The sequence below is a fragment of the Protopterus annectens genome, chromosome 5.part0, assembly GCF_019279795.1.
Source record: "Protopterus annectens isolate FY-2018-M chromosome 5.part0, PAN1.0, whole genome shotgun sequence".
Classification (NCBI taxonomy): Eukaryota; Metazoa; Chordata; order Ceratodontiformes; family Protopteridae; genus Protopterus; species Protopterus annectens.
Genome location: NC_056735.1, coordinates 274653028 through 274668617, shown reverse-complemented (window position 1 = coordinate 274668617; position 15590 = coordinate 274653028). Strand labels below are relative to the sequence as shown.

Here is a 15590-nt window from a genome sequence, read left to right as displayed (position 1 = left end):
CCAGGTCTTCTAGACTGGGTAGGGGGATGGCAAGGAGGGTAGGTGAGGAGGAATGAAAGAAGACAACATAGATAGCAAATAACTACATAACTAATAAATCTGATGTTGTCTTTCTCATTCCTCCTCACAATCGGGGAGAGTCCCCAGCTATACAACTCCTGGGTGGTCTGAAGGAAGGATATGCCGGAGCACTGCTGAACGAAAGGAAACCCTGCTCCTGGAAACAATGTCTAATCTGAAATGCGAGACAAAGTTGTGAGCCTTCGATCAAGTGGCTGCAGCACAGATATCATCTAAAGATGCCCTGGAAGAAAAGGCGGATGAAGTGAACATAGTGGGCCTTAGGAGAACGAGATAGTGGTAATCAATTCTTGGTATAAATCAAAGTAATACAGTCTGTTATTCATTTAGAAAAAGGAACCTTAGAAACTGCCTGACCTACATGGCTATGAAAGAAGGATACAAATAACTGTTCTGATTTTCAAAATAGTTTTGTCCTGTGCAGACAAAAATGCAACTGCTTCTGATCAAGCAGATGCAACAAACATTCTCCCTCATTAGAATAACTTGAGGAAAAAAAATGGAAGTTGAATGGTCTGGTTGAGGTTAGATTCTGTAGCTACCTTGGGCATGAAGGAGGGATTAGTATGAAGGGACACCCTATCTTTATGGAAAATAATGTAAGGAGGCCTAGAAGACAAGGCATGAATCCCAGAGTTTCTCTTTGCTGACGTAATGGCAATGAGAAAGACTGTCTTCCATGAAAGAAACTTTAAGTGACAATCACAGGCTGGTTCAAAAGGTTTTAGAGTTAAGCCTTGCCAAACCACAGTGAGATCCCATGGCGGGGAGGGATCTCTGACTGGAGGCCTGAAGAGGAAGATACCTTTCAAGAAGGCCTTGCACAGTTTGGAAGTTGAAGGGGAATTGAAAACATTGCCAGAATGAAAGTTAGATATGGCTGCCAATTGAAGTTTGATGGTAGAGAAGCTGGCTCCTTCTTTGAAAAGACAAACAAGGAAGAGAATGATAGCTGAAATTGGGGCTGAGAAAGGGTCAATGTTTGCTTTAGAGGCCCGAGAAAATCTCTGCCATTCATGAACTATCTTTGTAGCTGGTGTTTGGGAGGCTAAAATAATGTTTTGGATGGGGGAAGCAAGTCTGGACCTTTGAACAACCACTGAAAGTAGAGAAATCAGGCGGTCAATTTGAGATATCAGATTGGGGTGAAAATCCTCAATCGGATGACAAAGGAGGTCCTATTTGGGTTCCAGAATCCATGAAGGATATCTCAATTGAGACCAGAGGAAGGGGAACAAACTCTGATGAGGCCAATAAGAGGCAATGAAAATTGCTGAGGATTTCAGATGCTTTGCTTTCTGAAGAAACTCTGGGATTAAGGGTAGTGAGAGATAAGCAGAGTAGACCGGCAGGCCAATTGTGAATGAGAGTGTCCCTCGGGGACTCCCCTGGAGGGGGGATCAGAGTGAAATACTTGATGCATTTGTTGTTCTGGGGGAATGCAAATAGGTCACAGCATGGTTGGCCCCAATGGCTGAAGATCAAGTCCGCTACTGATTGACTGAGGGACCACTTGTAAGGGGTCATAATGGACCTGCTGAGCTTGTCTGCCAGGACGTTGGATTTCTCAGGTATCAGAGTTGCAAGCAGAAAATGGTCCAAAGACACTGCCCATTCCCAAACCCTCATGGCCTCTCTACACAGGATGCAAGAGCGGGTTCCTCCTTGTTTATTGATGTACCACACACAACTGACATGTCAGTGTGAATCGCAATTGTCCCTAGAGGGAGAATGCCCTAAAAGGCTCGCAACATCAGGAGGACTGCTCTCATCTCCAGAACACCGATATGCAATCTTGTCTCTATGTGCAAGCACGTGCCTTGGACCATCTTTCCCTTGAAATGCCCCCCCACCCCAACTGGGAAGCATTTGTGGTCACCATGGCTGAGGGAGAAGGAAGGAAGGAGGAAAGCTATGGCTATCGTCAGGTCATCCAACAGCAACCACCACTGAAGATGCTTTTTGCAAACCTAAGTCAATTTGAAAGGAACAGATGGAGGATGGTATAGAATAGACCACTGAGCAGCCAGGGTCAATTGAAGTACTTGCATAAAATACCTTGCTAGTGGAACTAAGGGAATGGCAGCTGCCATAGATTAGACAGCCTGAAGTATCAGCCTTGGCAGTGGGGAAGACCGATTTAAGATGGCTCAAACATGACCTCCCAAAGTCTGAACACAATGAGTGGGCAGAGCCGCAATCCGATTCACTGTGTCCAAGGCAGCTCCAATAAATTCTAAACTCTGAACCAGGGATGGGTTCGACTTTTTCAGGTTTACAGTGATACTCGGATAATTGGCAAGGTTAAAGAAGTAATGCCGCCCCAGGTGCAAAGGGTGTCCATAGAATCAGGGAACCTACCTGGGGCGGCATCTCTCATTGAAACCTCCTCCTCTGGCTCTAGGAGGAGGATCCCCATGTTGATCCTGGGAGGACCCCTGAGATTTTCGGAAGTATGTTTTCTTTCTACTGCTCTGGTTTCTAGAAAAGGTGTGTTGAGAAGTTGAAAACTCGACCCCAATTGACAGACAAGGTACACCCTTCTTACTCACTGTGGGTTAGGGTCTCTTTGACCAATGCACCAAAAAGGGAGTATCCATGAAATGGGGCACTGACAAAGGATGCCTTGAAAAGTTCCGAGAAATCACAAAGCCTCATATCCAGGCATGTCTCCAAATAGCGATGCCTGAGCCGGATGCCTGTGAGGCACCCTCCGTGGAACAGGAGAGAAGTCTCGTGAAAGAACAGGACAAAAACAAAAGAGTTGTCAGTCAGGGGGAGACCATCAAAGTCCTCCGCCAACATGATTTCTATCAGAGAGTTTGATAGTTCAACCAGTCAACCACGGCAGTTGCTATATAAAATCCTGAATTTTATTAAAATAAAGAAAATAAAACTATAAAAGCAAGGATAAAACACAGATAAGTGCTTTTGCGCCTTTCTAAACAGGCACTTTGTCAGATCTAAAGATTGTTACAAACAAACCATCTTTTAAACACAGTTACCTTACCAAGTCATATGAGGTAAGAATTGGTCTTAAAGAACAGTTCCATTAAGTCCCTTCCTACCATCCACGTGTAATTCTAAAATCTACTTCATCTCTTTACATTCTGTTTTACTCCTTATATCACCTTTTCTATTGGTAGGTGTAATTCCAAAACTAAATCTTAAAAGCATGGCTGGTGTCATTCTCTAGAACATGTTTATACAGTGCATTACGAACATCATTCTTCCTGATGTCACTTAAATGTTATCTAATTCTGTCCTTCAAACATCTGTTCATCTTACCTACATAGTAGGATTCGCATTTCACACAGAATGACAAATATACCAGATTCTGACTTCTGCAATTTGCATAAAAATAAAAGACATAGCTGTTCTTACTCACTGGATGTACAAAGGAATCACTGCTATGAATATATTTGCACATGTTGCGGTCTCTACACGGAAATGTTATCACATTTATCAGAGGCAGAAACCTTCTTATTAGTGGATTTACAATACACAAACTGTTTTAATGATCCATTGCTCATAGCAAAACTTGAGTGCATTACCAAGTACTGACCGATAGCTATTATCAGATACATGTAGTTGCCAGGTTTTCCTAATAATATTGCAGAGAGTTCGTACATCTGCAGAACAAATCATGCACATTCTTAAGTCACAGCCTCTTGCATCAGAAATCTCTCTCACTGCTCACTACTCTCTGAGAAGGCTTACCAACATCCCTCCTGTGTTGGAGGACCTCATCATAGGCAGCCTCGACCTCAACACCATGGTAGCCTCTAAATTTAAAGTCATTTTTAAGGTTCTTAAATGATCCATACATAATTCTATCATCAGCACTTAACCGTGCATATCTGTAAAACTGTCCTTTTAGCACATTAGCATGTACATGTTTGGATGTATGCGGTTACGATGCAAAACTTTATTCTTACCACACTCTTTCTTATATAATTTGGTAGTTATCCTATTTTCTGTAATCGTTACATGCACTTCAGAGATGTAAAAGAAGAGGTCAGAGTAAATCTCAGAAAACTAATTGTAGAATGTAAGTACTCAACAACTTTGTTTAACGTTTCCATAGTACCTAGCCAAACAAAAAACACACTGCCAACAAACCATACACAAAAAGGGATAAACTTAAGAAAGAAACTACCTTGACTGAATATGTAGAGGGACTCCCAGTATGCCAACACCATATTTGCATAGCTGTTGGTGGACATGGTGCCCACCGCTACCCCAGTCTGCTGATATGGCTTATCATTAAATATAAACACATTATTACTCAAAATTATGTCAAGAAGTGAGCAGACAAGCTCGCTCTTATCAGTATTATATCCTGAATGTTTTAACAAGAACAATTTAACATATTCTATGCCTACATCATTACGGATAACAGTGAAGAGTGATGCGACATCCATAGTTATCAGTACCCAGTTCTTAATATCTAAATTACTACACCATTCATATAAACTTGTCAAAAAATGCTTGGTATCTATTAAAACGCTACCCTCTTTGTCCAATACTGGATGTAACATTTTTTTTCAGTGTACAAGGACAAAGGTTCTGTCACCCAGACCCTACCAGAGAATACAGGTCTCATAGGTGCATCTACTCTAGACTTGTGCACTTCAGGTAGCCCATAAATAATGGGGACTGTGGGGTATTCCACTAAAAAATACTCATACAGGGCTTTATCCAGGATGCTATCCATTAACAAGTCAGAGTGCACCCTATTAATTAAGTATCCACCTCATAGTTGGCACATTCAGCATAAGTCAAAGTATCAGTCAATAAAGCCTCCATGCTTCCTGAACATTTATCCATGTTCATCAATTCCACTGCACCTCCTTTATCAGCAGGATGCACTATAAATATGAGATAATCAGCTGACATATAGCATTACATTCAAAACGACTAAGGTTATAAAAACATCACCTACTAGTTTTCAGAGATTTACTCTGACCTCTTCTTTTACATCTATTGACTTCTTGAATGTGTATGTAATGATTACTGAAAATGGGATAACTACCAAATTATATACAAAAGAGAGTAGTAAGAATAAAGTTTTACATCATAACAGCATGCATCCAAAACATGTACACACTGATGCGCTAAAAGGACAGTTCTACAGATATGCACATCTAAGGGCCGATGATAGAATTATGTATGAATCATTTAAGAACCTTAAAAGCGACTTTAAATGTAGAGGCTACCACGATGTGGAGGTCGAAGCTGCCTGTGATGACGTCCTCCAACAAAGGAGGGATGTTGCTAAACCTTACTTCTCCGAGACAGTAGAGCATAGTGAAGAAAGATCTCTGATGCAAGTGGCTCTGACTTAAAAATGTGCATGACATTACACGATGTTCAAATTATCTGCAATATTATTAGGAAAAACTGGCAACTACTTGTATCTGATGATAGGCATAGGTCAGTACTTGGTAATGCACCCAAGGTTTACTTTAAGAGCAATGGATCATTAAAACAGTTGCTATGTTATAAATCTACTAATAAGGCTTCTGTCTCTGATAAATACAGTACATTTCCATGTAGAGACTGCAACATGTGCAAATATATTCATAGCAGTTATTCTAATGTACATCCAGTGAGTAAGAGCTATGTCTTTCATTTTTATACAAATTGCAGAAGTCAAAATCTAGTATATTTGTCATTCTGCGTGAAATATGAATCCTACTATGTAAGCAAGACTAAAAAGAAGTTATGTACTTACCATAACGTTCCATGTGAGTTGTTCTTCTCGCCTTCATTCTTACTGATGGGTTCGGAGCCGATCCTCGGCTTCGAGTAAGTCAATTTGCAAAGCTCGAGGTCTCTAACAGCTCGAGGCCGAAACCCTATCCCACAATGCACCTCTACCTTCCCCAGATCTTGTTTGCTGCCAATTAGTAGTAATTCTAAATCAGATTTCGAAGGAAATCCTAAAGACAACTAGTGAGACGAAACTCCTCAGAAGAACCAAACCAATGTAGAGCCTCTCTCGAACTTCCAGACATTGGATGGGGATAGGTGGGGTGGGGGTCGTAAGAATGAAGGCGAGAAGAACAACTCGCATGGAACAATATGTTAAGTACATAACTTATGTGAAGTTGTTCAGTCTCGCATTCATTCTTACTGATGGGTAGGGTCCCCAGCACCACAATCTTGGGTGACTCATCAGAGTACCTAAGGACAGCAGAACCAAATGAAGCCCTATCCCTAGAGGCCTTGTCTACTTTGTAGTGAGTTATGAAAGTATGTGGTCTTCACCATGTGGCAGCTGCACAAATAGAATCAATAGGTAATATGGCCAAAAAGGCTATGGAAGTAGAAACCACTCTGGTTGAATGAGCCTTGATTGGATGAGCCTCAACTTTGCTCTCTAAAGAAACGACTGCCTTGTGATATATAAAGGATATACAATCAGAAAGCCATTTAGATAAGGTAGATTTAGATACTGCTGCACCTTTCTTGGAATCTGAGAAGGAGATGAACTGATCAGCTCTTCTATGGTCCTTTGCTCTGTCTAAATGTTTTGTCTATGGACGTCAAGCTTGTGAAGCATATATTCCAATTGATTAGTGTGATTGGGGAAGAAAACGGGTAATTCAATTGCCTGATTAAGGGTATATTCTGAACAAATTATTGGCAAGAATGAAGGGTTCGTCCTCGGGAAAACCCTATCTTTGTGGAATATCAAATATGGGTGCTTAACTGAAAGGGCTTGCAACTCCAAAATTCTGCGTGCAGATGTAATGGCCACCAAGAAAATAGCCTTCCAAGAAAGATATTTCAGCTCACAGAAGAAGCAGGTTCAAAGGGTGGGAGAATAATCTTGGATAGGACTAAATTCAGATTCCATGGAGCGGTAGGTGATCTAATTGGTGGTTTTAGGTGCATCGTACCATTCAAAAAAGCCTTTGCCAACTTGTGGGACATAATACCGTTTCCTGAATCACCTATATGGACATTAGATATAGCAGCCAGTTGTACCCGGAGGGTTGCTGCTGCAGCTCCTTCAATTAACAGTTTGGTCAGAAATTCTAAGATATCTGATATGGAGGCTAGAAAAGGGTCAATGTTATTCTGCTGAGCCCAGAAGAAAACCTCTTCCACTTATTGAGGCACAGTTTCCTGGCTGAAGACTTATGTGAGGACAAAATAATATGTTCAGCTTCCTTTGATAAATTTTGGAACCTGGCTATTCTGGAAATTGGAGCAGTCAAGCTGTCAGTTTGATGGACTGAAGAGAAGGGTGAAGATCTCCTGACGAGTGGGTCAGGAGATCCGGCACTGGGTCCAGGATCCACGGTTCTTCTACTAGATGAGGCTTCAGAAAAGGTAACCAGATTTGACGAGGCCAATATGGGGCTATTAAGATAAGTGTCCTGCCCAGAAAACTGGCTTTCTGCAAAACTTTGGGAATCAGGGAAAAGGGAGGGAAGGCATAAAGGAGTCCCGGGGGCCAATCGTGTACGAGCGCATCCCTCGGGGACTGTCCCTGTTGAGGGATCACGGCAAAGTAGTTGCTGCATTTGGTGTCTGTGGGAGTCGCAAAGAGGTCGCAGCAAGCTGGCCCCATCTGCGGAAAATCAATTCCGTTACTTCGTTCTTGAGGGACCACTCGTGAAGCAACAGAATTGCTTTGCTGAGTTTGTCCACTATGACGTTGGATTTTCCCGGGATGTGCGTCGCTATCTCTGACAGCCTCTCGACATGGGGGATAAGATCTGGTTCCACCCTGTTTGTTTATATACCAGACTACAGACATGTTGTCTGACTGGAATGCAATTGTGCCCTGAGGAAGAGAGTCTTGAAAGGACTGCAATGCTAAGAGAACCGCTCTCATCTCTAGGACGTTTATGTGCAATTGAGCCTCGTGTACCTGCCATGTACCTTGGGCTGTCCGTCCCTGATAAGCTGATGCCTGGTTGGTGTGGTGAGGAACCAGTCATCCAAATATGGAAACACAAAGATTCCTTGATGTCTCAAGTGAGCCATGACCACTGCCATACATTTGGTGAACACTCTGGGGGCTGTAGTGAGACCAAATGGCAGGGCCCGAATCTGGAAGTGACTGGCTCCCAGCCTGAAGTGCAGGTGATCCCTGGATGGCCTGGCCATTTTGATATGGTAGTATGCATCCTGAAGATCTATTGAGCACATACAATTGTCTTTCCCTACGAATGGGAGTAGAAACTGAAGTGTGACCATCCAGAACTTTGTCTTTTCTATATACTTGTTGAGTCTGCTGAGGTCCAAAATTGGTCTCCAGTCCCACGTTTACTTTGGCACTAAAAAGAATCTTGAGCAAGTTCCAGATCCTTGCTGGTCTGCTGGGACTGGTTGGATGACTCTTTTTTTCTAACAGTTTTTGAACCTCTACTGTTGCAACATCCCGTAGACTGGGTGGAACATCTGAGATTCCTTTTGTTGGTTTGGGGTGGGTATGAAAGGGGATGAAATAGTCTCTGGATATGACATTTTGCACCCATCTGTCTTTTGAAATTTTAAGCCAGGTGCCTAAGTACAAAGATAAACGTCCCCCAACTGCCTCCAGAGCAGGACAGTCGGGTCTCCTTTCAGAAGCACTGGTAGGGCTTCCCAAAGAATTGATCCCTGTCACCCTGGTTCTGTGGACCCCCTCTGTCACGTGGGTATCATCTTCCATCATTGCCCCTCCTCTGCCCCTGGAGGAGGCTTCAACTCATGAGTTCGGAAAGGCTCCTTGGGCTTTGCAGAACCACATTTTTCCTCTCCATTGACCTTTAGGGTAAGGTCTAGTAGGGGTGGAAAAACAGACTCTTACAGCAGATAGAGTCTTTCTATCTTGCTCACATCTGGTGAGGGTCTCTAACTTTTGGTCCGAAAAGGGAAGAACCACCAAATGGGGCATTCACAAAGGACGGCTTGAAAGGTTCCTCAAAAGAACATAAATGCATCCAGGAATGTCTCCGAAGAGCTATTCCTGTACCCGCTGCCCTACTCGTCCCATCAGCTGAGTATGATACGAGGCGCATAAAAGAGTTAACGATAGAATTGAAGGTAGCAAGCTATGTCATCACTTTGTCAGCAACTGTATCAGCTACTGCACCATGGAGAGCATCTCCTAGATCTTTCAGGAGATCTTTTTGAAGCCTTATGAAATGAGTTAGATAGTTCAAGGACTTTAGAGCAAAGGTCATAGAACTGGACATGAGCTTGCTGTATCTATCCATAATCCTAGATTCCCTATTAGGAGGATGGACAGACATAGAGGTCCCAGGCATCTCTTTTTTAGTGGCTGCCGCAACCACCAAGGTATCACTAGGTATAGGTTTGGATAAAAAGGTTTTGTCATGAGGAGCTGAAATGTATTTGTTGGGCCTCTTAGGAACGGGCTCCATAGTATCTGGTGACTCCCACGCCTTTCGAGATGAAAGGTCCATCAACTCATCGAAGGGCGGAGAAACCCAAGAGGTGGAGGGTCGAGAACCAAAAGCCTTCAGGAGCACCGATTCGTCCTCAGTAGGGTTAAGTGGCTGCGAGTTACCCCTCTGCTCAAGGATTTCTAGGAAATCTGCAAAGGAGATACCCTCAGAGGGGGACTTTGGGGACCCTTCCAACTCCTCCAAATCGGTGTCAGATGTGATGGATTCCTGCGGGGAATCTAAATGTCTCTTCTTACATGACCTCTTCCGAGGAACCTCCTCAGTGGGAACTTCTGGGGAGGTCTCAGAAAAGCAGGGTTCCCCCAAGGGGGCTTCCTGAGGCTCCGGGTCCTTACGCTTATGGTGGGTCTGCAGTGACGGATAAGATTCCGGTCTTTTACGGGAGGAGGTGGCCATTTCAGAGGTTGTGACCGTTCGAGGGGACAAAGCTCACATCATGGCAATGAAGGCACCATGGCTCCAATGGAAGGAAGCACCCGGGTCAAAAGACACCGATGACTTCTCTTGCACCAAAACCGCAGGCTCCAAGCCAAAGGTGGGAGCTAAGCTCATCCGTGCCGAGGCCCCAAGTGGAAAAGTCGGAACTGACGCATCGGTTCGACTCCCCTCCCTGGAGCTGACGGGAGAGTGTCAGCTCCCAGAATCTGCTGCCGGAGCAGAAGACATCAGGGTTGTCGTTACCAACAGGTCAGAGGCAAGTGTCAGTACCGACTTTCCACAGATGACTAAATGGCTCCCACTGGCTCAGATGTCTTGATTCGAGTCAGAGGAGGAGCAGAAATTAAAGGAGATCATGTTGTCTGTTCCGAAACTGCCTGAGTCGAAGCCGACAGAATTTTAGCCAGCGCTGGATTCTGTAAGTCTCCATACTACACGATCCATGTCCAAATCAGACAGTCTGGAAGCTCGAGAGGAAGCTAAAAGAAGGTGTCAGGGAGCCCAGAATCGGAGATCTTAAAGTCGGAGAGACCAACTACCTGAACCAACGGCTCCAAGGACTGTGGAACAGAGGCAGGCACCTTTTTCAAAATCTTCGGAACCGAAGAGACCTTCGGATCCAAACTTACAGCAGATGAAGCAGAAGACGATGATTTTGAAGACTATGGTTTTGATTTCCCTGGAGAAGCAGTATCCATGTCTGAGTGAAAGGCAGACTTGATAAGTCTACGCTCAACTAGTTTCCTCTTCCTCTCAGCCAAAACCCTAGCACTGAACCCATGGCATATTTAACAAACGTCCTGGAGATGTACCTCTCCCAAACAATACACACAGGTGGTATGGCCACCTGTGATAGACATCTTCTGGGTGCATTTAGGGCATTTCTTAAACCCTGATTTAGCTTTTTCAGACATTATGTAATATGAAACCTTACAGCAATGAAAATGCAATAATCTCACCAATCAAGAAAGCCTAGCAAAGGACAAAAAGCCTGACCAGCTATAGTTATAATAACTGAAGAAAGCCACTTGGCTATACAGACGAGATGTTGCAAATGAAACTAAGCCTAACAGGCTACAGATTTATAAACAACTAAAGAAAGCCTAACTTTGGCTAAATGGGATAGGGAGAAAACTAACAAGGCACCAACAGGGCCTAATCGCCAGAAAAGAAACACAAAGTTCTGTCAACTTTCCTCAAAACTCGTACAATAAACTAGCACCAAAACCTAAAGAATGATAGCCTATCCTTATTAGAATACACAAGTACTTTTTCTTTGCAGAAAACTGCCAAAAAAAACTACATAAAAACACACTTATCTGATAAACAAAATGGCCTGAGCTGTAGAAAATGTCCTGAGCTGTAGAAAACGCACAATCTGTTGCATTGGCAAACTAGATCTGGGAAAGGTAGAGGTGCGTTGTGGGATATGGTTTCAGCCTCGAGCTGTTGAGAGACCTTGAGCTTTGCAAATTGGCCAACTCGGAGCTGAGGAACGGCTCCGAACCCATCAGTAAGAATAAAAGTGAGATTGAACAACTTCACATCAGATGTTTTCAAGACAGAATTAGAGAATATTTTAATGACATCATGAAGAATGATGTTCATAATGCACTGTATAAAAATGTTATAGAGGATAACACATGTCATGCATTTAAGTTTTTAGTTTTGGAATTACTTATACCTAGTAACAGACTAGGTGATCTAAGGAAAATGTAAAGAGATGAAGTGGATTTTGGAATTACATGCAGATGATAGGAAGAGACTTAATGGAACTGTCCTTTAAGACCAATTCTTAGCTCACATGACTTGGAGAGTTAACTGTGTTTAACAGATGGTTTGAACAGTGTTTAGATCTGATGAAGCACCTGTTTAGAAAGGTGCAAAAGTGCTTATCTGTGTTTTAGCCTTGCTTTTATGGTTTTATTTTCCTTCTATGAATAAAATTCATGATTATATACAGCAACTGCCTTGGCTGACTGGTTGGATTTTACTTCTGGTTTTACCTTTTCATATTTCTTAATCAGAGTCTACAACAGTTTTCTCTACATTTAGAGACCGATAGTTCCCTCACCAGTTCTCTCTGCAATTGAGTAAAGTGTGCCAAATAGTTTAATGCTCTCAGCGAGACAGTGACCAACGTGTAAACTTGCTTACCAAACCTGTCCATCGCACTGGACACTCTGTTTGGCAGATGGACAGTGGAGCTCTGTTTATCTAGCTCCTTTTCGGTAGCTGCTGTCACAACCATGGCATCAACTGGGATACCCTTTGTCCAATATGGCCTGTCCTTAGGGGGAAGATAAAAATTTGTCCGGACGTCTGGGAATTGGTTCGACAGAATCAGTCTCCTTTCAGACTGGGCTGGACATCAAATTCATAAGCTTGTCCACTGGGAGAACCACTCAGAATGTAGATGGGCCCATCCCGAAAGCCTCCAAAAACACAGACTCCTCCAAGAATGGAGATTGGGCTGACCAACCACTTCTTTGCCCCAGGATCTCTAAAATGTCTCCAAAAGAGACATCTGCCAGTGGTGATCAGGGAGATTCTTTCCCTTCATCGAAATCCATATCCTCGGTGATGGACTCCAAAGAGGAGCCAATGTGCCTTCTTTTGCATGTCTTCTTCTCTTACGAGGAATCTCCTCTGTGGGATGCTCAAGGGAGGTCTCGGAAGAGGACAGGGCTCCCCCTCAGGAGGAAATGTTTGAAGGCTAGTCTGGACAGGCTAACTCTGGACAGGTATGACAGGCTCAAGTCTCTGATCCAAGGGAAGTCGACGGGAAGCTCATAGTTCAAAGAGACCAGATCCCTATGGCAAGAGAATGCCTTTTCCACAACTTGGAATGCTGAGGGGCCCGGTGAGTCCCTTCCTAGTTCCACGGGAGCCAAAGCTACTGAAGAAGAGAGGGCAGGAATCTTCGAGCCCTGGATTCTAGGCAGAATCAGACCTGCACTGTCCAATGCAAAAGCAGTGAGGGGAAGAGACTGCTCCCACCCCGATCTGGTGAGGACATCCTGGATCGGAGGCTCACTGCAATCTGATGACAATGAAGCACAGAAAGTCAGGGCAACGGTGAGAGTGAAGGATGGAAGGCTCCTCATATTTGACCCTAGCTCTCTCGGTTAACTATGGTCCTAAGACTCCAATACACAGGGATGGATCGGAGGAGGAGACTGAACAGGAGACGACGTAGAGAAGACCTCCAACTGGATCAGAGTCTTCCCTCCTGTCTACATCATATATAACTCAACACATTTTATTTTCTTTTTTAATCAACACGAACAACAGCTGGGGGGAAGAAGACCTAAAAAAACAACGGCTAAGCAAAAAAGGGTGGGCGACAACAAACTGCAGAGCTAAAAGGAAAAGAAAGGGGTTGAGATCTACACAAAATGGAAGGAGAAGAAAGGAACACAAAAAAGGTCACTTACCTGAGAAGAAAACCCAGATGAGGAAGGTAGAAAACCCAATGGAAAACTTTCCCAAATGCTCAAGACTGAAGAATCACATCCAAAACTTCTGAGCGGCAAATGAGATCTGAGGGAGTTAGTTAGGGGATGGTGCATTATAGAAAGTGGGAGGAGCTCGAGAATTGGATCCTAGACTGAAAAACTGTGGCCAAATTGGATCAGAGGGTTGGATCCGTAACCCCAACCGTGAGGAGGAATGAAACAGACATCAGATCAATCCTTATGGCTCAACTCTTGGCTTATAATCTTATACTCCACAATGATAATTAAAGCACATTCTAACCAATGCATTTGTAGATTTTAAAAGTGTTTATATTTATTAATTTGAAACACAAGATATGTGCCTAAACAGTCATTTTTGTGTGTGCTGGAGGGAGTGATGTTTGTTGCACTTGAAAATGGTGTTCTAACAAAACTTTGAGGGGCAATCTTAAAACCTTGAGAAGTGGTATGTCTTCTAAACAGGAAAAAAAAACAGATGTACATCTACAACTAAACTTGTTTGCAAATAAGATGTCAATGATTTTGCCTGCACATTCTTTTCCCCACACTACCTTTGAGCACAGACACTGATTTTTGGGTGTTTACAAAACAATATTGATAAATATTATGATACTTGAATAAAACCTCACCATATAAAATTTATCCATTCGCAGTCCGTCAATCCCATTCCACTCACGACACATAGTTTGCCAGAAGGTCTGAAGAAATAAATGCCCTATGTAATAAAAAATAAAGAAATTTCACAAAAGAAACGTGCTCCTCAATTATTTCACAAGAAATTTGCATACCGCTTTCTATTTTTGGATACATCAATATTTTGTTAATGAGTAATGCACTCTATCCGATAAAACCATAGTCACTGATCAACCTTGCTGTGGTTAAAAGCTAGTTGAGAATTGCCTAGTTGCTCATGAATTCTGTACCTATTAAACCTTAATATGTAAAACAAACTTTTCATGCCTGTTTTCAACAGCTAAACCTCATCATCAAATTGTTGTACAGCACAAATACAATTAAATCAGAAGAAAGCAAAGACTAAAGAAGAAGATGTTATTTCACACTTCACATACAATATGGTTAGGCTTGCGGTCCCCATGACAGAGAGAGCGAGAAGAGTCCTCAGCCAAACCAGATCTGGATTTGATTGGCAGACTTGGTCTCTGAAAAGCTGGAGGGAAAGTGCGGAATGAGGGACATTTTGTTGGCTTTCCTATTACTGGGGAACTTCCAGTCATGGCAAAAATCAATGGAAGAAACCAGAGCTACCTCCCAGACATGGGTATTATTTGGAAACACACATTCATAGTGATATCACCAAATGCAAGGCATAAAAGCAGAACTTTGACTAGGGCATAACATAAAGTACGATCTATCACTGGATGGCAGTTTGACTATTACCTCCAGCTGTTAATACAAAGTCAATTACCATGGGAACAAATGAGTCATTACAACAAGGAATGGGTTTGATGTATGATACAGAGAGGGTTAAAACTAATGATGTGCTTATGATGGAATCTAATGGCATCATGTCTTTCCTAGGTAAAGGAGTTCCTGCAGTATAAATCATATCAGTCTAAATAAATACAATAAAATAAAACATACATCACAATGAATAAAACATGCTGGACGGATAGGTTCCTGACCCAGAGACTCTCCAGACTCTGGAATAGACTGCCCATACATGTCAAGCAGAGCACCTCTTTGGCTCTCTTCAAAAGGAACCTTGATGATCGGATGGGAGATAGGAAATTCACCCCGGGGAAAACGTCAGTCACTCTGCTAGACAGGGGTCCAGGGAAGTAAATACTGTGGGAAGAAATAGCTAGGGAACTGCTATGGCTAGGCTTGTATAGGCCCTAGGGCCGATAGCCTAGTACCAACCTATGAACCAATAAATTAAAGAAAGTGTATTCTACATCTTCCAGAGTTCCTGGCAATTTTAGAAATTGTTTTTGGAAAGAATGCTTGAAAAATAATCATAACATCACAAATGCACAATGCCACAATTACCTTGTGATGGTCACGGCCAAGATCCTTTTAAGACGCATAGTACGGCTGACAAAATTATGTTATGTTCTTGAAATACCACCAAAGACTGTAAATTCTGAAAGACTGGTACTGCTGCTTACCAGATAGCCAGAATTCACAGCATTAACAT

General features: G+C 42.8%; 1 protein-coding gene across 1 annotated transcript in view; it reads right to left on the bottom strand.

Annotated features, from left to right (window-relative positions):
- The window catches only part of RRP1B (ribosomal RNA processing 1B), a 1940580-nt gene that overhangs the window by 1474315 nt on the left and 450675 nt on the right, over nt 1-15590 (bottom strand). The window contains exon 4 of the mRNA XM_044071827.1: nt 14062-14147. Coding sequence (XP_043927762.1) covers nt 14062-14147 — 86 coding nt within the window. The remainder of the gene's footprint in view (nt 1-14061; nt 14148-15590) is intronic.